We start from the raw sequence: 23,227 nt of genomic DNA, 5'->3' as shown, positions 1-23,227 counted from the left end.
CGGCATGCTCCAGCTATCTCCCACCTGCTTGCTTTATCTTAAGCCCGACCTCTCCCCATTCTTATCAGTCTTGTATTGACACTGTGAGTGATGGGGAACAAGATTTATCCCCTCATCCTTTGCTAAGGGGACTTTCTTACATGTGGGATATGCGGAGAAATGGTTCCCTTGGAGAGCTGTAATTCTAAAATCTTGCAGTTTTGGAAGGTACTTCTGGGAGGCTTCTGCCCCACTCCTGCCCTTGTAACCCGGGCGTGTGTCACCCTGGTGAATTATGTCACTGTAATGACCTTGGTGGTCAAGGTGACCAGCATTGTCTGGCTTGGTGACCGAGCAGCGTGTGGGAGCTGTTGGAAGGCCGGAGAGCATTTCCGTGCTTTTTACTGGCGAGGCTTATTTTTTTTTTTTCCCCCCAATACCTGCAGTTCAACCCGAACGCCTTGAAACAGAGATGTCTTCCATTATGCAAACAATGAAAATTACGCGTTTTGCTATTTCATTTTAACCCACGATTTACGTTTTTATTTAAAGAACTAAGAGCAGAAGCTCGCTGCCGCGGCGTGTGGGGAGCGAGGGCGGGCGCGGCGCCTCCCGCGGCCGCCAGGGGGCAGGCGGGGGCCGCGAGCCGCCGTGAGGGGCCGGGCGGGCGGCGGCCGGCAGAACCCGATACGGTGCGATCTGTAGAAGCAAGGTACAACTGGAATAATGAAATTTCAAAAATAAGCCCTTTTTAAAGGCTGCTTGTAACAGTCCTGCTGGGTATTGTAAATGCCTCAGGTGCACTTGATACTGCTGTTACGTTCTTGGCCCCGGCTCCTGATTTTTATGGAAAGATGGATTGAACTTCAATTTAGGAATATTCGGTAATCCCTCTCAGGACATACTGTAACAGCTGGTATTTCTGTGTTGCAGCAAATCGATTCCATACAGCAGTCAGCAATGCCTATGGCTGGGCTCCGGCAAAAACTTCCAAAGCATTTTAAATAAAGTGAGCCAAAGAAAATAGCATCATCACTGCAAAAATGTAGCTTAATTTGCACGTTAGGAAAAAAAAAATCCCCATCCCATTCCAGCAAAATATTAAGCATTTTACTGGTAAGGATTTCATCAGATCATTTATGTTCATTAATATATATTTAGGATCTGGGGGGAATAACTTTATGCTGTATATAAGTTTCTTAAATAATGAGGAGCTTGGTGTTTTTTTTGGTTTTTTTTTTTTTTTTTTGTACTGAATGATTTACTGCAAAATAAAGAAAAATAAAGAAACTGAGTGAGTTGAAATACATTGCATGTATGTAGATCAACAAGATTTTCTGCGTTTCGCAGTGAACTCTTTTTAAGGAACCTGAATTTCTGGTTAATAGTAATGTGCTTACAATGAGAATGCCTCCTCTGGTTGGTTTTGGTTTTCTTCTTCTTTTTTCTTTTTTTTCTTTTTTTTTTTTTTTTTTTTTTAAATAGCTGAAAGTACTTCAAGATGCATATAAATCTCAGCTGTTTCATTAGTAATCAATAATTTTGTTTGAGACAGTTTCTTACACATGTTAAAGTAAAAATGCCTCCATGCTTCATACGGCTGCTGTGGTGTGCTCGCTCTGGGGACTCACTGAATTTGGGACAGAACTTCTCCTCTATGTGTTAAACTGAAAACAAGCAGAATTAATGTAAAGTGAATGTGTTCCTTCTTAATTGGTACAATGTGTCCTTGGCTATGATGTCTTTTTTTTTTTTTTTCCTTTTTTAAACTGCACCCTGGCTAGCTTTGCGTATAGATGTTTTACAGCTCTTGTCATCAAAAGATGAGCTTTCACCCTGGAATACTTTATTTCCTTATCCATGCTTTAAATTTTAAGTTAATGGACTTTTGTGCCGATTTGATGAATGTCAAATTATTTTTTTGAGCTGATTCTTTCTGTTTTTACTGAAGACTTTTTTTCTTCATAAAGTTCCATAACTAAAAAAAATCCTAAACCCCTAAACAGTCATAATAGATAAGCTTTTAGGTTTTTATTTGATTCTTTTCATCATAGAAGAAGTTGTCCAGGGATCTAACTTCTTCTGTATTTGCCTTCTTAACCAAACCACCCAGATTCACTGGGTAAATGCCTAGGGGACATAAAACCCCCCTGTACTTAAAAAAAGCTGCCAGACTATTTAAACTATAGGCTTATGCCTGTGTACAAGTTAACAACCAACTTATATCTAATAATTGCTCTAAAACTTATTTAACAAAATCTTGTGGATGGCCCTTAGTATGCAGCAATATTTTTAGCTATGTGGAGATTTTTTTCAGAGAAAAACAAAATTTTGACCAGCATACGCTGTTTATAGCACCTGTATATCACTCTTCCACAAGACTGTTGCCAAGTTAAAATGGGTCCAAAATATGCACTTTTAGAGCCAACATGACTTCAAAAGTAATTCTAATTAATATGAATGTGCTTAAAAAAAAGCAACAAAAAACAAACCAGCAATAGCAGCGGCAAAATACTCTTGTATTTGTTTATTTTCTTTTGCTAAAGCAGAACTATGCTGCTTTCTTTCTTCAAGGATCCTTTTTGTTTACTGAAATCTGGAAAAAAATGGTTATTTTCTGGTAGCTTCTACTTCCCCCTCTCCCTTCCTTCTCCCTGCAAACACATCAGTCCCTGCCCTGCTCTAAGTAGACATTTGCTGTCTCAACTTGGAATTTCTTTTCGTATGTTTGTGTTCCAGTTTCTTACTTTAACATACTTGAATACAAATGCATTCACTTATATTTGAAATTAATTTTAATTTTTGTTACATGTACTCTGAGTTTTTCTCAGAAAGTGGTTAAAAGACCCAAAATTTACTATCAGTAGACCTGTACAGTTATTACAAAGTATGTGTTAAAAACCCACTGACTTTGTCATAATGAATCACAGAAAAATTCCTTACACGATAATGGCTCCATCAACTCCAGGAATCTAACTGCTATTTACCTTAGAAAAGTATTTGCTCCAGTCCTACTTTTTACAACTTCAGTTAAAATGTAGATTATATTTCCAGATTACAAATAAAAATCTTGAATGACTTGAAAACAATTGAAAGGAGGTTAAATAGAAACACTGAATAAATTACTGTGTTAGTAAGAAATTTTATTTTCCTGGGATAAGTAGTACAAAAATTTGAACAACCTCAATTATTCACAGTTTTAATAAAATACCCCTAGACTTTTTTTCCAAAATGCCTGACCTGCTGGAGTTAAAGAGTATAATTTACACTAGAGAAATGTGTTAAATTATCCTTAATGCACAATGGGTTATAGGCTAGACTGAAGAAAACAAAACTTGTTTCACCTGGAGGAAACAAAATTCTTAACAGTCATAAATAAATGCCTAGCACTTGGGTTTGAGAATCTTAAATAAAAGCTTATTTCATGATAAATATTGGGTTTGATTTGCTGCAGTAGTATCCAGGTTAACAATGTTCTTAATTGCAAAATTCTGTTTCTTTCTAGGAGAAGCTGAGAGATAACATAAATCTTTGTAGACAGCTTGGCTGCAAGCAGTTAAACTGAAATAAACTTCTGCCTGCTGGCTGCAGTGCTGCTTTGAGGTTTCTGCGTGACGCTCTGCAGACTAAATCATGCCGGCGTTATCAGCTGGATCTGGAAGTGACACAGGTACACCAACCAAGGAGGGGCCGTGTTTCCTCCACGTCTTATTTGTTAAGTCTGTATTTCAAGCAAGACAATTAATTATGGTCTCACCAGGTTTTTTATTTAAGGCTGAAAAAATAACCTTTTCTCCCTGAAGTTAATTTAGATACATGAAACACTGCAGATAAAATATATTAATTTTGAAAAGTCCCACCACCACCTTCTTCCCTTCCATCCACAACCTCCTAAAAAGAGATCCAAACATATATTATAGATGGACCTGATGAATTTGGATTCTCCTCTGAGCATGGTTCCTACAATGTTAACTTGAAAAAGGAGGAGGAGGAAGAAAAAAAAAAAAAAAGATGATATCATGCATGCCTTAATATTTGCAGCAGTCTAGACTATCCCCTCTGTGAGTTACAGTTATCAGTGGAGTTATTTCTGAACACAGACCATTCAGTTTTGACAACTCTATAACAAATTAGGAGAAGAAAAATACTGTCTCAAGTTCTGTTCCTTCACTTGCCTTCCACGTCAGAGCCCAGTTCCTGTCACTGACTGCTGGCAGTGAGATTGCAGATATGGAGCTTTCCATAGTTTTCACTTTCTTTGTGGCAATATTAGGTTATATTTAGAGGTTAAATTTCATCCTCTTGTTATGCTGGCATTCTCCCTCTCTGACAGTATTTTTGTCCCTTTGTTTGGTGTGACTAAAGTTAGTATTTTTGCTTGAGAGTGTTTGTTAAGAAGGAGTGATCCAGCTGAGGTTGCAATACAATACAAAGACCCCTGCTTTCCACCCCTGTGCCACATAGTTTTTTGCACAAGAAGTAACAGCAGGATTTGGAAAATTAGGAGGGAGGTTTCAAGTCAGGAATCCAAAAGTATGTGTATAAGTATGTATATAAGGAATTGCATTTGATTCTTATTTTCAGTAGACTGTACAGGACAGTGATTTTGTTTTCCCCACGCATAAAAATTTATCCTAGATAATGATATTAATCTTTACAATTATGGTGTGGGTCTGTTTATTTGTTGCCATGGGGAAGGAGAGTTGTTTGGTTTTATATGCTTTTTTGTTTCCCTATTCCTGTGTTTAAGGGATTTGACTATGACTTTGCCAAGCCCTATCTCGGCATACCTTCTTTCTCTCCCTCTCCTCATGGAAATAAGTGAGTTGAAGCTGTTCAGTATGCTAAAGCTGAGTTTTTGAAGATGTGTCAGGGTCTACTCGGGGCTAATTTTCCACTCTGGATCTTTGCATTCCTTATCCTGCACTCTTTTATGTCCTTTCAAAACCTGCCTGATTTTTTAAAAAATTATTGCTTGTTTATTTTTAAAGATTGTTAATATGTCCAAAAGTAATAGTCATGGACATACTTTCTGAATAAAGGAAGAGAAGGGCTTCAAAAAGTAGAAGGTAATCCTAATTTTGAAATACTGTGTGTTAGAATGTCTCTAAGCATGTTTTACTGTGGTATTTAATCCATATAGTGATGCAAACATACCTTTAATAATTAAGATCTGTGTTAAAACTCAAGTGTTTTCTTTGTCCCATGAAATTTATAGTAAAACATGATACATTCCCTTAATATCTTGCTGTTAAATAATACTGCTTGTTAAGTACTTTTTTTCCTACCTCAAATTGTAAGTTGTTTCTCTAAATAAAAAATTTGCATTTGGAGTGAAAAGGGAATTATTTTTTTTCTTCCACTTTCTTTACAATACTTCCTGGTGGGGCTGATATGCATTTAAGTATTTTTGGGATGTTTACATGAACTGTGCTTTCTACCCTGGCTATGATACAGGTGCTTTCTAACCGGAGTCTTGTTTTTCTGCTGTTACTCTCACTCTTAGATTAAAAAATAGTGATGTGCATAAGATTTTCGTTACCTCTGTTCTTCCTGTGTGGGTAAGCCAGTCTTCCTCTTCCCCTGCCAGCACAGACTGATGTTGTGACATGTGACAGGTTGAAACTGCTCTGTGTGGGGCACTGAGCACTTGGCAAGTCACTTAGTGGGACTTTTAGGGTAGGAACAGGACTCTGTTCAGTCTGTTTGCTAAAACTCTCTTTTGTAAATACAGTCAGACAAAATGCAGCCTAACCTATATTTGTGTCTATTAGATGCTGGGTAAAGTAAAAGTAAACCTGGGTTTAAAAACAAATGAAAGAATTCTGTGAGGACTTGTAAATAGAAGTACATCATCTGTGAGTATCAAAAGTTGCCACATCATGGACCGCTGGACATTCAGTCACCAGTATGGGAACATTAATGATTTCAATTTTATTTTTACATAGTCTGAAGTATCAGATTGCCGCCAAAAGTAGAATAGTGTTTGTGATGGGCTGCATTTGATGAGACTAAACCTGACCATTTTACCTTGCTTTTACTTCGTCAGCAGCTTTTATTAGAAGTGGCACCATGTACTTGCAGCTGCTTTCTTCATATATATTCTTCATATATCTGCTTTTGTCCTACCGTGTTTTATCCTGTATCTTCTTTTGAACACAAGCCATGCCTCTTAAATCTGTTTTGGGAGGCATTTACCAGGCTTTAAGCTATGACAAATCAAGATCATGGCTACACTCTTTTCAATCTTTTTTTAAAAAAATGTTTAATTTATTCAGATTGATATAGTAACTTTTAATTTAATCTTAATACCTTACCAGATTGGTCTGGCATCTCTAGGTTTAACCTAAAGACAGAGGAGAGGGGATTACGTGCAGATGCTTCTTTTTCTTCCACTCTTCGTTAGCAATATAGAAAACCTATTTTTGTATAATAATGATAATTGGAAAGCTGCTCATCTGTGTGGCCCTTAAGATCCTGTTAGTGTCAAGTCAAAGTTATCTTAAAGCAACCAGCATGAATGGAAGGCTGAGCTCACGCCTCAGGCTGGATCAGAAGCTTTCAGCAGTTTCTGTCTTGCAAAAGTCTGCTTGGCCCCTGTGTGCAGGCCCATCAAGCAGATTTTTTGATGTCTGAGCAAGAAGACCTGCGTTTTTGCAGGTAAAGCAAATCTGTGAGATCTGGCATTCACGTATCTGGTATATTTCGGAAGGTGTAAAATTGCAGTTCTGGCTTCACAGTAGTAGATGGCAGCTTTGTTGCTGACTTTGGTGGAGCCAAGATGACATCATTATGCTTTAAGTGTTGTTCTGATGTGAAAAACATCGTAAACTTGTTGCAGATTTTTTTCCTCCCAGCACTGTATCATGCTTGCTTAACTGACAAGCTTAAAAATGCTTTTCTGTTTGTTCTCAAAAACCAGTGCATGAATGTGCAAAGCAGACTTCATGTTTTTGTTTCATGTGTTGTCAGCATGAAAATCACATTTATGAGCCAAGTTTAGGCACCAAGTAAAACTGTGTGAGATTGCTTATGTACTGTGAAAGTCAGAAGCAGTTCTTGGATTTGAATATTGTAAATTACAGTACGAGAAAATGTGCGAGGGCTTATGTTTGTTTCTCCTTGAGCACATAAAGGAGTGATCATTGTGCCAGATAGTGGAGTATTCTCAGTATTACAAGAGACTGCAAAACTGAATACATGTTAGGTTTTTAATTTAAAAAAAACCCCACATATGTTACTAACCAAAGTTCACAGGTCCTTTAAAATATTCCTGGTTTTTGTGTTTTCATCTCTGTTTTGTAATAATACTAAATAGGTATGTGAAATCTGTTCTAAATGTTAGGTATTTTTCCAAAATGCATTTATAATAGTGTATTTTGTGATTCTTTAGAATTAATCTGGACCTCTGAAGCTGCATGCTGTTGATTTGGATATGCTGAATGCTGGTAGAAATGTTTTGCTAGATTAGTTCATACGGATTGACTTCTCAGAGACCACTGCAAGCAATGGGAAGTTCAAAGATAGTTTCGCAGGCACCTGAACACAAAAAGAAGCTTTTATTATTTTTTATGTGTCTTGCTTTTATTGTTTTCATATAGATGTCTTCTCTTTATTTACTATTGTATTAATGCATTTTGATCAGCTTGTCAGTTTCAGCATGCTGTTTTCTAAGAGGATTTGATAATAAAAAGTACAAAAAGGTGGAGAAAAATAGTAATATGAAGAAAATCTGAGTAGTTGGCTAAGCTGAAGGGGGGCATCAGAAACATCTATAGTGGAAGAAGGACAAATTAATCTGAAGTGCTAAAATTTTAATTTTAGCCTTTTAACCCAGTTTTCAGGATTCAGAAGGAGATAGAAATCAGAGGTTTCTATTTTTGCAGCCTGTTTAAAGAACACAGCAACATAAAATGGTGGCCAAAGATCTTGCCATCTCATTGTTACGAGATGGAGAGAAAGGGAATTTAGGAGAGCAGTGAAGCAAAGTTTTCTGGGAGTTGTTCTTCTGTTGGAGGCTGCCAGGGTAAAGGCTTGCAGGGTCATCGGTTCCTGCTCCAAGCTGCCTTTGCTTCCCCACTGGTATCCTGTGGTGGAAACAGCAGAGGGAAAGCCTTCACTCGCCTGCTTTACACTCTTGGTTACAACTTTAGGTGTAGGTGTGCTGCAGCAAGTGTGGTATGTAAATGCTTTGACTGCATCACAATTTCAAAGCTACTTTAATTCCTCAGCACGCTGAAATGCATAGGTATGGCAGATATTCATGAAAACGGATTTGACAGCTGAGGCAAAATTTATGCTGAATTAATAAATAGAGCTGATATTTTATCCTTGCATTCTTGATTTCTCCCCGTCTCTATCTGCCAGAGGCATTAGATGGCTTTTAGGATAACATTAATTTGGAAGATTTGGGAAACTATTAGATGTATGGCTAGCTTTAATTGCAATCTGATTAAATTTTTAAAACTACAACTTGCTGGTGTTGTAAACAGTTATTTTTTGGTATCAACATATTTGTGGGGACTCAGAAAATTCATTCTAAGTGACATGAAATTTCTCTAAACTGTTCTGTGTTAATGTATTATGTTAGACTGATTCAGTAGTGTGGAATCAGAAAGTGTGTGTAAGTATATTTATTGCTGGTAAACTGTTACAGTTTTTGGACACACTTAAATTCAAATTGTCTGGCAGCTAAAACAATTTTACCACCCCCTTTTCTTTTTTTGTGAGCAGTGTGTAGTTTTATAGTAAATCTGAAAGTATGATAGCCTGTACTGTTTCTTAGCAGAGACTCTATTATATATGGCTCTGTTTGGTGGACTGAAAGTTGTAGTTACACAAGTGGTTGACAGTTCTAGTGGTGCCAGGTGTCCTTTGCTGAGAGCAGACTGCCAGGCTGTCCCCCTCAAGTGTATCTGTGCCAGCCTCCCAGGTAGCTAGCAGAGCCTACATACTGTGTGCATTTAGTGTCAGATGGAAGGTTCTGTGGCTTCTCAGCCCAGTATCACATCAAATCCCGGCTGATTTAAAAACCCTAAACCTGTTAATTAGAAGGCAGTTTATTACTATTAAGAGGTAATAAGAAGCTTCCCTGCCAGCTGTTAGTTGCCTGTTGTGAAATACAGGGGACAAAATTGATTTTTTTTAAATAACACATTTCATTTTTGAAGAAACCCAACACACGTAAAGAACACCTCAAAGCAACATATTAGTCATACAGATAAACGATGAAATAATTTAATTATTTCAAATAGTTTACTTTCCTAAATTTACTTGCAAAATACGGTGATGATGTAGGATTGTGGAATGGTTAGGGCTGAAAGGGACCTTAAAGGTCATCTAATTTCAAACCCCCTGCTGTGAGCAGGGACGTCTTTTGCTAAACCAGGTTGCTCCGAGCCCCATCCAATCTGGCCTTGAACGTTGCCAGGGATGGGACAGCCCCAGCTTCTGGGAACAGCCTGTTCCAGTGCCTCACCACAAAGAATTCCTTCCAAATACTAACCTAAATTTCCCCTCTTTCAGTTTGAGCCATTACTCCTTGTCCTATCAGTACAGTTCCTGACTAGGAGTTCCTCTCCAACCTTCCTTGTAGGCTTCCTTCAGATATTGGAAGTTTGCTGGAGGTCTTTATGTGTACTCCTCCAGGCTGAACAGTCCCAACTTTCTCAGTCTGTCCATATACTTGACTCTTTAAATTTCTGTGTATTCCTATATTCTTCTATAAACGTTTGTATCAGCTGTATGGGGCTGCATGTGTATGAGTGATTGTGTAATGGCATAACTTGTTTTGAGTGTTAATTCCTAAGCTAGGTCCTACAGTGAATCATAACACTGAAATAATATACTGACTTGATTTCAGGCATCAGTGCTGTCTAGAATTGTAGGACTTTTTCTTCTGTTCTCATGACAGAGATATCCTATATGAGATTAGCATGTATCTTGGCCATGAGAGGTTGAAATACATGGTAATCAGTGTTTCCATTATTTTTAGACCTAACTGTTTTGAAAATAGTGTTGATTTCTATTGTTAGAAGTCTTTATTCAGGCTCTTAATGAGATACTGTGCCTTCCTTTTGCAGATGTAAAATGTCATGTTTAGTAGTCCTTGCTGCCTCTCCCCAGTGCCAAGTCTCTTATAACCTTGTAAACTGTGACTAGAGGGTTAAAGTATGGCCAGTGTGCCTGGTGCCTTCCTAATGCTGGAATGAATTCATTCCTGACTGCCTGCCAGGTACTTGCTATTGCCTCCTCTAGGACTGATGAAGATCTAGATAGAAATACTAAAGACTTGCCAAGCTGATGTCTTTGGAAAGCACCAGTCAATTAGTCAAGGTTATTCAAGGCACCATGCTATGCAGGCTTCATTGGAAGAGGCAGGATTTTTTTTAAATTTTTTTTTAAGAATATCAAGTTTTTGTGTGTGTTTTCTACAAAGTGCTTGTTAATTTGTCCTTGATGGGTCACTTTAAATCAGTTCTATGTATGTGTTATTTTTGCAGATAATAGGTGGACTTCTGAATACTCATAAAAGTACATTTTATGAACTTTGAAAACCTCCATGTTGACACAGTGTCTAGTAACTATGTTTTTGACCGGGTTCTATTTTCAAACAGCTTCGATGAGCCACACAAGCAGGTACTTTGTAGTAAGTCTTGCCCTGTATGGTTGCAAATAGAGATCAACTCTAACTCACATCAGACCGTTAACAGTATGTGGTATGTTAAATCTGAAATACACATGTTGAGACAAATCCTAAAAGACCAATAACTGTTTCAAACAACTGCGTATTCTTTAGCTCCGGGAGCCAAGTTCCAGAACTAAAGACTTTTCCATTTTGAAGGAAATAATATTTTTAAAAGTGATGGGTTTAAATGATTACTCATTCAACATTTTCTGTCATAACATTGTTTTAAGGTGGGCTAACAAATTTACTGTAGCTTGGAGGAATAAAAATTAGGTACAACTTTTAAGTTAAAATATTGCTCTTATGAATATGCAGTCTTGTTCTTTGAGGACACTTACAGCAAAATTCTTTCTTAGTCATTAGAAAAAATACACAACATTGATATTTCTATTGCTCTGCCATCTGTAAGGATTTCAGCGTTTTACTTTTTTTTGTGAATTAGCAAGTAAAACAAATCATATATTTTTCCCAAGATGCCGATCACTTGTGTGTCAGGATTATGTAGTTACTCCGTATTCTCTACTTAGAAATGCTGCTTTTTTTTTTTGTAGAAACACTAAACTGCAAAATCTAAAAAAGGTGCTTACTGAAATGAGTTAATCCACCTGGCTTGGCAGAGAAGAATTGTTACTCTAATTTTTTGTAGTGTCAGCAAGCCCATATATTTAGTGGAATTACTTAAGAGAGCATAAAAAAAGAATTATTTGTAACAGATTAATTTGAGCACACAGTTGTCTTTTTACAGCTGGAGTCTGATAGGACAGTGCAGTGTGTCCATTCTAATATGCAGAAATACTCCATATGTTTTTATTTGAACCTGTGTATAAATACTAATCTCAAATTTCAGAATGAAATAATTTTCAGTATGTGGTGTTAGTGACTGATTTTGTTATTCAACAGCAAGGATGTCAGAATGAGTGCTTCTGCTGCAATGCTGTTTGCATTTGTGTTAAGGCAAATGTCTGAGCCTTTGTAGAACTGTAAAGTACAATTCAAATGTGAAAAAATGTTAGCTTGTTATAAATGGCAGCAAATGGTGCTGATTATTTTACCTTTGACAAAGTGGAAAATTTAAAGGTTGGTTTGTCCCATTTTATTAATACAATAAATTTTTACGGTGTTGTTCTGGGCCTTTAGATATATGTTCTTTAGTGTTTATTATCCCTCGATTGCTGTAAAAATTCTAGATTCGAAGCCTGGCATCATTGTTCAGAATGCTAATTCAGGAAATTAATTAGCATATGAAAACAAAGGTATATCCATGTTTCCATTTCTTTCTTTACGCTAACCAAAACAAAGCTGGTGTTTTCTTGTAATATGCAGGAGTGATGGAACACAGAGACCATATTTTTTATCATTTAGCACTAGTTTATAGCTTCCACAGACTTGTCCTAATAATGAAGCTATGAAGGATATGACAAGAATGGTGATATTAAATTTCTCTAGACTAACAGTAAATTTTTCCATTCTGATGTCAAGAATGTAGAGCATCTGGAATCTGCAGTGTGAGTGGTTCAGTACGGGAACAGTTTCATCAATTGCTTAGCCATTTATTCTCCTCCTAGGAACAAGCAGTCTTCTGTAGAATGTAACACTACAAAGGAAGCAATTTTCTAAAACTGGAAAAATCTTTTATGTCCTGTTGTTTCTGATTTAAAAGGTTTCCATTCCTTCTAACTCTTAAATCCGATTGTATGTGCAAATCTACTGTACACGTTTATAAATTGGAATTAGCGTTATTCTGCATTTTGGTCTTCAGATCAAAGAAAATGAAATTGTATTAAGTTTAGAAAAGGTTGAAGGTGCTCTGAAGACAGTAACTGCTTAACTGTGTTAAAAAAACGAGTTGAAATTTATCTTTTATCTTTTTAGGTGTGATTACATTGTGATGGGTCTTTGGGTTCCTCCCCCCCTGAGCGGTAGGAATGACTAGACTTACTTCCCCTCTTAAAATTGCATCTCCAGTTTAATCACATTGTTAGTTTTTTTTAATATATGCTCAGGTCTTCTGGGAATAAATTATCTACTTTTAAAAATCAAAATAATTTAGGTTTTCTTGTGTAAGTCATGTTTACATTACTGAATTTTGACTCCCAGAGTATTTTGATTCTAGTAAATTCCAATGGGTGCATGTTTCCTTTTGAGTATAAATGCTGGTTAAACTTAGGCAAACGAGGCTAAAAAAAAAAAATCAAGAACCTAAGTAGAATAGCAACAGTGTATCAGTGTGTAATAAAAGCAAATTAATTTTGTTTGTTTGTTGCAAGACACTCCACACAGCGGTGCTAACTTGAGGCATTAAAAATGACAGTGTTTTTTTTTCTTGGCTTTTTTTTTTTTTTTTTTTTTTTTTTTTTTTTTTTTAAAAAAACAACTTCTAGGTACATTTTTTTAAAAGCTCTTGGTCATGTTTATTTACCTTGTGGGAGGCTTTCAAAAAAAGTGAGGTCCATGCATGCCATATGACTTGAGAAGGTGAGACTTCAAGGGAAACGTCAAAATTGAGACCTAGAGTACAATCAAGGTCTGGCAGGCACTGGTAGCATTCAGCTTGGAGGTGCTGATACATCTCACTCCGGGGCTTACGCGATGAATATGTGTTTATAATTTGCCAAACAATCTGTATTTTAGGGGGCATCACTATGAGCTTTTGGAAAGTTAATTTTGGGTTTTAGAAATAATCCAAAATGTTCAGTGTGGCATCCCCAGACTACATAGTTGCTACTGGAACAATTAAAAAAATCTGATTTAAACAGCCTGGCAGTACTTAAACCTTTGTTAAACTTGTGCTTTTTTCCATGGCCTTTGGCTCTGACTTCTAGAACCACTTGAGATAGTTTGGCAGGCGGTTTGAATTGATCTGAAGCACTCTACCATGAAATTCAGATTACTTCTATTGCTGCATGGCAGCATCTCTGTACAGTGAGATCTTACAGGGCTGCAGGAATTTGAGCTACTGCCCTTTAAGTGTAGGAAAGATGCACGTGACAATTGTTCAGATTCGGTAAGTAAAATTAGGCCAGTGTGTAGCTGCCAGTATGGTGGTGTCAACTTCTCTACCAGTTTACAGCTTGACAAATTATTGTGTCCCTGTCCGTATCACAAAAGCACTTTCTTTAATATGCCATGTGCTGGTAAAGTCGCATGCCAGCCACGATTTTCACTGTTTCTTCACAGTGCAGTAATAACATCAACGCATTTCATGTAATTTAGACACAAGTAGAAATCATGTTTTACTTGGAGGTGTGTGGAGAAGATCCACATAATTTATTTCTTAATATATAAAAATCAGAATGTCCATCTGAAAATTTTTGATTCTGTAGTACCACACAACACAGATGGAACAAGAGGGAACAAGAGAACAGTTAAACCTTTACAGCTGCTACCACCTTCTGCCATTACCTTCTGGAGCTGAATCAGGTGATCTGTAGTCACACAAATTTAACTTAAACATGTTCTAGATCTTTGTCTTCTGTTCTCCCCAGGTTAATACACTAAGTCCTCTTTCTGCCTGATTTTTACCTGGCTCCTTGATGTAGTTGTTTTTTAAATTACTGGCTACATAGTGTTCAGTTTCAGGAGAAGTCTTAAGAGCTAGAGCGTGGTGTTCTCCAGCACGCTGCATGGCACATTCCTCAGTTTCCGCTGCTGCGGAGAAGGGCCGGATTCTCATTTTCTTCTTGCTGAAAGCTATAAACACTGGATTCTAGAGCCAGAGCAGGGAAGAGCTAGAAGCATGGCTAAAATCAGTCAGCACCTGTCTTATTGTCTCTACTTCCCCAGGGGAGTTGCACAGACTGGGTGCATTGCTGTTGAAGCTGGAGTAGTGCACTCGGAACATGGACACCCGTTTCCCTGGAAGGGGCAATTCAGGGCTATATAAATAAGTAAAGATCACAAAAACTTTTGAGCTGGGTATGAAACCTTCCTATGTGTAAGCACCTGCAGGGTTCAGCACTCCTGGAGTGCTGGCAGGTGGGGGTTTTCTCTGGGAGTTTTGTGTTTAAAAACAAAGTCTCATTATGGGCAGATTCAGTCTCCCCCTGTGTCACTAATAGTTAATCCATCAGGAAATACAAACTTTTATTTTATTTTTCACTAGGGATTTGATTATCAAAGCATTGAGGAGCAAGTTACAAGGAGAAAATAGTTTTATAGTTGATTACATGTGGAATTTAAACAGATCTGATGGATCAAGGAAAAGAAAGCTTACTCCGTTACATGCCTTTTATTTGAAGAAGTGGCTGAAGTTACTGTTTTCTTTCTTCTGAATGACACACAGGAATTGTTGCTAAGCAGTGATGCCACAGTGCAAGCTTACATTGAAAATTTCTATTCCATTTTCTGACAGCCTTCAGGTTATTTTGAGGTAAATATATTTACAGTAACAAAAGTGGCTGTGTAAAGAATTTCTGAAATTTTCTAAACTGAAAAAAGAAATGTTTTAATTTTCTAAATTAAACTATTTTCATAAATTATGTCATAAACCAACCATTTTTTCTAAGTTCTGAAGTTCTAATAATCTGGGAAGTTGGAGCCACAAGTCCTGCTCGGGCTCTTTTCGCTGGCTGTCAGCTCAGTCAATGATTACATTTTTCGAGGCAAAGCTTGGTGGTCTTTTTTTCTATCTGCAAAATTATAGTGGTTTGAGTTGTGTCTTCTTTTTGCAGTATTTCTGAAGCAGAAACAAGAGCAGATTTAGATAAAAACAGGATTCTGAGAGAAATGTTGATGTGAACCATCAAAAAACACTTGGAGCACAAAACGAATGCATCTGGAAAGAACTTTTTTCCCCCAGAATATTTTACTGAGAGGCAGTAAAAAGATGAAAATGTAAATAATAAGAAGGCAGAGGTGCTGTATGTAATGTTAAAAGCGATATGTACTGCCTGAAAATGTGAAATTATGCTTATTAATAAACATTCTAAATCATAAGTTTTAGGGAGATAAGCATAATAACAATAGGTAACCTGTAATTTACAGCAATGTTCTTTTACCAGTAGAATATGTTGTAAATCTGTTCTTGTGATGAACAGCAGCACTTACTCAGACTAAAAATAATAACAGGACCGTGTATCTTGGATCCCAGGAGACTATTGGTGTTTTTGTAGACAGCAGACAGGAGAAAAAGGCATTTTGTCCTTTTTACCCCAAGTAATCCCACTGGAAAATTAAACATGTGCTATGAATTGATATCAACTCATGCCAGGTTACCTCCCTGAGGAGGACTGCTGCAAACGCTGTTGCTACATTTCTTGGACAGCACTTTGATGGCCTGTGTGCACGATGGATATTTTATGCTGTACGCTACTGTGGAACAGTGTGCTACTGTCTGCCCCTCGGAGACCGCTGCTGAGGTGTGCCACAAATAACTGAGAACAGCAATTGCTTTAGCCCTAGAGAGAATCTCAAATACCTGCAAGTTAAAAATGTTACTGAAATATTTCTGTGTGCATGTGTGTCTGGGAAAACTGTGTTGGTTTTGTTTTTAAAAGTTTAATCCTGCAAAACAGAGAAGGTGCTTTTGTATTGCTGTGGATCCTTGCTGAACACAGGATTGAAAAAATATTAAGCAATATATTAGCAAGAAATATTTAGAAAAACCACGAACCTTTTTTTAATGGACCACCCTATCCAGTTTCTGTTCTTTTAAGGAAGTTTTTCCTATTCATGACTCATTTCACTCTTTGGCTAACATCAAGGGAAATGGAATAACGATTAAGCAAAGGAATGTATGGTTTTTTTCTGAGTTTGTCCTTTTCTCAAAACTTTTATGAATTTTCTGCATAGCCTTGTATAAATATATATGGATGTAGAAGCTTGACAACTGTGACAAGGTAAAAAGTACACTGCTAATACTTGTTTCTTAGTAATTTTTTCTAAATGTTCCTTTTGGTGGTACAAGTTAATGTTGTACTGGATACTCCAGACTCCCTCTTCAGTTAAAATGACGTGCTCCAGGCAGCCAATTACACAGAACTGTTAAGTGAAATTAATGAGATCACCCTAGATTACACTTTGTGTTTTATTTTCATTTTATAGGTCTGTACGAGCTGCTGGCTGCATTGCCAGCCCAGCTGCAGCCACATGTGGACAGCCAGGAAGACCTGACCTTCCTCTGGGATATGTTTGGTGAAAAAAGCCTTCATTCACTGGTGAAGGTAAACCACATTTAAGTCAGATTCTCTTTGAGAAGAGCATATGGAAAAATGTTTTGAGCGCCATCTAGTAAACCAGTGACCAAACTGTTGCTCAGTGAAAACAAAACAGCCTTGTTTTAACTCTGTTTCTGGCAGAGTGGAAGTTGTTAAATAAGATTTTACCAAAAATACATAGATGATTTCATTTAAGAGTGATGTTTTGGCAGTTTAATGCTAATGCAACAAACATGTGTTGTTTGCCCTTGTTTAGAAAAAAAGAGTACGAAATAGTAGCAGGAAATCTGACACTTCTTTATGGTCAACATTCAAGACCTGGAGTTTAGCTTAAATAAATAAACGTTCACAGCAAAAATTAGAAGGAATATATTTTCTGAGGTCAAGTATGGCAAGAGTTCAGTAGCCACATTAATTTAAAATAATTTCCTTTAACAAAGTCAACTGAAATTCTAGTAAGCTGTTTCTTTTATTGGCTTGTCTCCATTTAATATTGTGTTTTGCTCATAAATATGCTGGACTAAAGTACAGCCTAAAATAAGTTGGACGAGTACTTGAGTAAAATATTATGCTAGAAAAATGATCAGCAACAAGAAATCAAAGCATGCCATGGGAGTACACAGAGCTATCCCAATAATCTTAAAATTGTGTAGAGCTGAAAAATGGGACCAATCAGCTGGTTAAAAATATTCCACTCCTACAAAATGGTAAGTATGTCTTCAGTCCCCAGTACAGAACTAAATCAAGCTGGAAGGAAATTCTGAGGTCTGAAATGAGTCAGTAGATGGTAGTAACCCATGCCATTAATATATCCAGACTTGTGCAGAATTTGTTACCCTTGTCAATTACTGATCTAGAGGAAGCTTAAAACCGGGATTATTTCTAAGTAGGTTTGAAAGAATCACATTTTCTCATTTTTTCCAGCTATTTTATTCTGGAAAAAGATGTAATAATGTTGATACTGGTCAAGTGCTTGGTAATACTCTTCAAAATATCTGAGAATTTACATATAAAAGTAAACATAAATGCTCTGTGGCATTTTATATGCAAAAACAACAAACAGTAGAACAGTGCTTGGCAATACTTGCTTGCCTAAAGAATTTAATCAACGTTTCCGAGGTGCCGTGATTCCCAGACTCCTTGTGGCTTTGCTGCAGCTGTCTGTGCAGGTGGCTCAGAGGATCACTGTAAGAGGAATACCAGTCATCTTTCTGATGTAGGCTGACAGTGGTGTGCATCTAAGCAAAATGTTAGGTCAGCTGCTAAATTAGTTTTCTTTCTGGTTTGGGAATTAAAGAAGGTTGGCTAGAAAATGAGTGTGGATCTGTGAAACATTGACACTTCAACATTCACTCTCATTTTTTATCGAGGCAAAACCTAAACCTTTTCAAACTCCTTTACTTACTGCCTTTTGCCCCTGATTCCAGAAGAAGACCGCAGTTAACTGGTTTACTCACTTGAGTATGCTCCCAGTTTGGAGCAGTTGGCTTTCCTAGTGGCTTTTCTGGTTGCATGCCCTGGTTACCATGTTGTTTGTTACTGCAGAGTGGATTGGGCTCTCTGACTAACAGAAAAGAAAGATGAGAAAGGAGATCAGTGAATAGTCACTTTATTGCAATTAAAACAAGAAGGTACTGAAATATTCTAACCATCTTCATTATTTATCTTGTGCTGTGTAGGTACAAGTATTAAATATACATGTAACTTTGACCCTATTGATGCTTCTTTTAATGTCCTCTTAAGTCTCACACTGTCTTAAACTAGATCTCATACTTGAAATCTTGAAACTACATCTTTGGTGTTCATTAGTTGCCCTTCTTTAATATAATATATTAATTTCATTTGAGACACAAAGTTTTTTAATTACAAGAATTGAGACTATTAAGAGCATCTGGTCTGACCCAGTGCATGTCACAGGCTATCAAACCTCACCTTTGATTTCTGTGGAGATCTGGTATATAAAATAGGGTATGAAGAGCTTTCAAAATGTTATCTAGTTCATATACCTGCCTCAAGATGGGCTTAACTCATGGTATTTGTTTGACCTTTAATGCGTTTTTAGATGGATTGTTCAGTATCCTCTCAAGTTTCAGAGAAGACTGTCCCTAGCCTTGTTGGAAGAGACCTGTAAGAACAGAAGAGCAAGCCCCATCTGCTGTAATTTTTCCCTGTTACAAGACTTCAGGAGTGCAAAATATTTCTTTCTGAGTTCTGGTGTCTTACGTGAAAGACTGTTTTTCCTAGCAGTAACTTCGTAAAGTCAACTGTACTTGCAAAGGCAAATGTTTTTAATTCCACAGACAGAGAATGATGACACATATTTTGAAATAAAAAAAAAGGAAAAGAAAGGAAAAAATGTGCACTAGCTTTGAGCCAAAGATGTTGCGATCCTGGTATGTGTTAGTGTAGGAAGAAAATGAGCATTGGTATATTACCAATTAGCACTGATATTTCTCTATTTTAACACATTGCTTAATAAAAAGTTCTACACTGATCTTCTTACGTTGCTGCTTAATAGTTTAAGATATTACAAAATAGCTTTTTTCCTAAGTTATGAAATGGATAAAATGTTCCAAAATTATTGAAATAATTAAGTACAAAAGGAACTTTCTGCTTTTTCTACAGATATTCTAAAGTTTTATGGGTATTTTATTGTCATAGCTTTTTCTTCATGGTTGTATACTATAGCATATGGTTTGCTATTCTGGCTCTCTTAATATTGAAAAGAAAAAAAGAACAAAAACAAAAAGCTGCAAACCTTGTTTTGGAGTTCTCTTCATTCAGTATTGTTGGACACAAATCTCTTTGAGAACTTGGATGAGCCTAAGCTGTTCTAAGAAGTCAGAAATGGAAAAGTTGTATTAGATCATCCGATCCATTCCCCTGCAAATACTGGATCGTTCCCTACAGTACATTCCTATTGTAGTTAGTAAAACCAGCAAACACTGATGCAACTGTTCTTGCTGTCCCTTTCCTTCACAGAGGAATCTGTTGATTAGATTTTATTTTACAAAGTAAAAAAAAAGAAGAGGGAACCCACAACTCTTGTAGATAGTTTGGAAGGGAAAACTGGTTCTGGATAGTGTTCAAATCTGCTTTCCTCAATTTGCTGCTTCCTTGTCTTCTTACATGACTCTCAAATTTTACCAGAAATCTTCAGCTATCTCATTCCTTTTTATATAGCAGAGATCCCATTAATTCTGTGGAGTTTTATAGAATAGAAACATGAGGAGAAGATCCTTCAGGGTAATTACAAGTGTTGATATAGCTGATACCTGAAATAGCACACGTGCTCAGCATGGATATTTTTTAGAGAGGATAAATAAAGATGTGCTCTAACTGCTTCTGGGATTATTTTTAGAGGAGCGGCAAGAATTTCCATGTGCGTTTGCTTGCTGTTAGTGCACCAGACACGTTTTACTGTTTGTCTGTTTAGCTCCAGGATGAGGCTTCCACTCACACTGTTGCCTTAAACATTTCTGGTTGTGGATGTAATGCTCAAGAATTGAGTAAACTTTTCTGTTGCATAGCTACCGAAGTATTTCATAACCAATTGCAGTTTGTTGTTGGCAAACTAGGTACTGTACTTTCCATTATTAAAAAGAAGCCACAGCAAGTGGTGTTGCACTTTGGCTTGATAGGGAAGAGTTTGTACATGCAAAAAGCTATATGTTGCACTAGGAAAAAAAAAACTCCCTCAAAAGTAAGGAATATTTGGTGAATCAAGTCTGATTTGTTGTAACTGCATAGTATTTTGGTAGCTAGCCCTGCAAACCCTTAATTTATGCTCATTTTCTTAGTTTCACCTGGATATGATTTGACTTGAAGTTCTAAGTAAGTATATTTTTTATGTGCTAGAGTTTGACCATGTAAATTGCTAAAAGCATATCAAAAATAAACTAGTCAGGTACGTACTGGTGAAATTTCTTTGGCATGTAAATTGAATTACATGATTACATAGCCCAAATTTTACAGTCATCATGGGATAGAAGCATTGGAAATTTTCAGCGTGAATACTCATATTTTTCAATATGTAAGTGTAGGTGGTTTCAGTCGTTCCATTTTTGGCAATAAGAAAAATAAAGATAGTATTTACAAAATCTAAGTTGACTAAGGCAAAGCAAAAGGGATTGATTTGACACATCATTAGTGATAAAATCAGCTATCTGCAGATGATGTACTAAATCTTCAGTCTGAACTGTCTGTGGGAAGAGCTGTGCAGGTTATTTTGGCATCTGTGAAAGCTCACATGGTGCAGCTTTCCTTGATGCTGTTCTGCAGCCAGCATCCAGGTGTGTGCTGCATGGATCATGTGCATTCACCTTCCATGTCCTGCATCCAAATGGTGCATGCTCCTGCCCAGGCACAAGCTCAAGCATCCAAAGATCTGGATCTTCTTCCCATAAGAATGTGGAGAAAATGGACTTCTGATTATATCAGTTTTGAGTTATGACTGATTGTTCTGTGTGTATTGTTCTGAATTCTTGATGGGGATGATCCGTAGACGCTGGGAAGAACATCTCTGAGTGTGCCTGAAAAATAGATGGTGGCTGAGGAGAATGTAGCAGATAGTGTAGGACCTGAGCACGACAGGATAAAAAATGAAGGTTGATGATCATACTGAGATAGAGTTGGCTTTTTGCATGGGAGGCTGATGATGGAATATGTCGATTATTCCATCATCAGTCAAAGTGCAGACTACTTCTACACTTCAAGTTTGAAACTGACAATGAAATACTTTTTGCTGGACATACAAAACTTACTTATTTTCCCATTACTTTGTTCTTCATATATACTTTCTCTAGAAGTAATATTTATACAGTCTTCATAATTTATTGTTCATTTTGTCTATTTTCTGCATGCCTTAAGACTTTTTTTTCTGTTAACCATATAGAAGAGTAAGAGAGCAGGGTTTGTTTGTGAGGGGATTTTGGTGGCTAATATATTTGCACCTGTTAAGGCAATGGTGAGAGTGGTTTCTGATTTCAGGACCGACAAAACCGGCCACCTTAGAAGGAGCTCAGAGGAGCTCCGTTACTCAAGAGCTGCAAACCTGGAAAATGCACTGAAAGAGAAAGTGCGACTGAGTTTTTGTACCTAACCTCATTTTATCTAACAGAGTTGAGAGGGTTGTGGTTTGGAGGGAAGGTACTGGAGAGTTGGAGAGATGTATGGACCATCTTGAAGTGGGAAGAATCATGAAAACTGATAGCTCAATCAGAAAAATAGTGCTTTGATACTTGAAGTCCTTAAGGTTCTTTACTGCTGAGTGGGTTCTCAACCATATTTATTTTTAAAAGCTGTGCCTCCCCAGTAAAGGGAATAGGCTGCAGTTCTCTAAATTCATGTGGAGGTCTGAAGTACTATTTGCCTTGGAGATAGGAAAAATGGAGGAAAAGGCAGTATGAGTAAGGATTTACCACCTGGACATCAGGAGAAGGAAGTGAGTGTGGAGGAGGTGGTTAATAGCCAGTAACAATTCATGGCCAATGAAATTTAATTGTTTTTCATACTTCAAAGGAGAATCAAGCAGGGTTGCTTTGTATGTTATAGTCTGCCATCTTTCAGTCAGAGAAAACAAGCAATGCCTCCTCACGGCAGAAGCGATGGCTCTTGTAATGGGGACTGTCCAAACAGTGCACAGATGTGGTCTGTTGTGCTGGTGTGGAAACTTTTGCTGTTTCTGGCAAGAGGAGGAGGAATTTACTGTAGTTGAAGTCATTAATAATGATGAATTAGATAACAGGTGACACTTACTTGTCATTCTTTAAATCCAAATCATCAGAGACCGAGGAAATTTTAATTTTTTTACGGATGTTGTTGTTCAGTGAAAGTCTCTTGTTGAAATAGGTTTGGTCCAGTCTTGCCTTAATTCCTATTGGTAAAACATAATACAGTTTTCAGCTCTAAAGAGCTACCTAGCAGTAGGTAGTGGGGTGTATGTGACAGTATTAGGACACTGAATCTGTGAAGATGTATTAAAGCTGCATGGAAGAAATTGAAGACGTTTTCCCATTCTTTTTCTCACTTTCTGGAGAGTAAGGTTGATCTTTAATTAGTTTTTGAAGCTTCCTGCTTGGGTTTTATGTACAGAATATATATGGAGGAATTCTAGAATTTCAGTACTCATCTCATCCAAAGTATTTGTAGGTAATGGTTGAATTAATATACCAAAATACAAACTTGCTACATGCTTTATATTTACCTAAAGCTGAAAATTATTAGGAAAATAATGCTCTATAAGAAAGCCTCTTGTTGACTGACAATACTTTGCATTTGTATTTGGAGTAATTACCACTGAAGCAATGAGTAGTTTTGCTGCCATCAAAATTATTACATTTTAAGAAAGTGTAATGCGAGGTGTTACTCCTCATGAAATGCCACATAAAGTGTTACTTTTGAAGCC

At 37.1% G+C, this 23,227-nt stretch overlaps 1 protein-coding gene across 2 annotated transcripts in view; it reads left to right on the top strand.

Annotated features, from left to right (window-relative positions):
• The window catches only part of MPP7 (MAGUK p55 scaffold protein 7), a 149,092-nt gene that overhangs the window by 36,665 nt on the left and 89,200 nt on the right, over window positions 1-23,227 (top strand). For both annotated transcript variants that reach the window (XM_040064993.2, XM_058420749.1), the window contains 2 exons: window positions 3,485-3,649; window positions 16,709-16,827. In XM_040064993.2, coding sequence (XP_039920927.1) covers window positions 3,613-3,649; window positions 16,709-16,827 — 156 coding nt within the window. In that variant the 5' untranslated portion in view covers window positions 3,485-3,612. The remainder of the gene's footprint in view (window positions 1-3,484; window positions 3,650-16,708; window positions 16,828-23,227) is intronic.

Source organism: Hirundo rustica, chromosome 1 (genome assembly GCF_015227805.2).
Source record: "Hirundo rustica isolate bHirRus1 chromosome 1, bHirRus1.pri.v3, whole genome shotgun sequence".
Taxonomy (NCBI): domain Eukaryota; kingdom Metazoa; phylum Chordata; class Aves; order Passeriformes; family Hirundinidae; genus Hirundo; species Hirundo rustica.
Note: the sequence above shows the minus strand (reverse complement) of the source record. Positions and strands in the feature narration are given on the sequence as shown.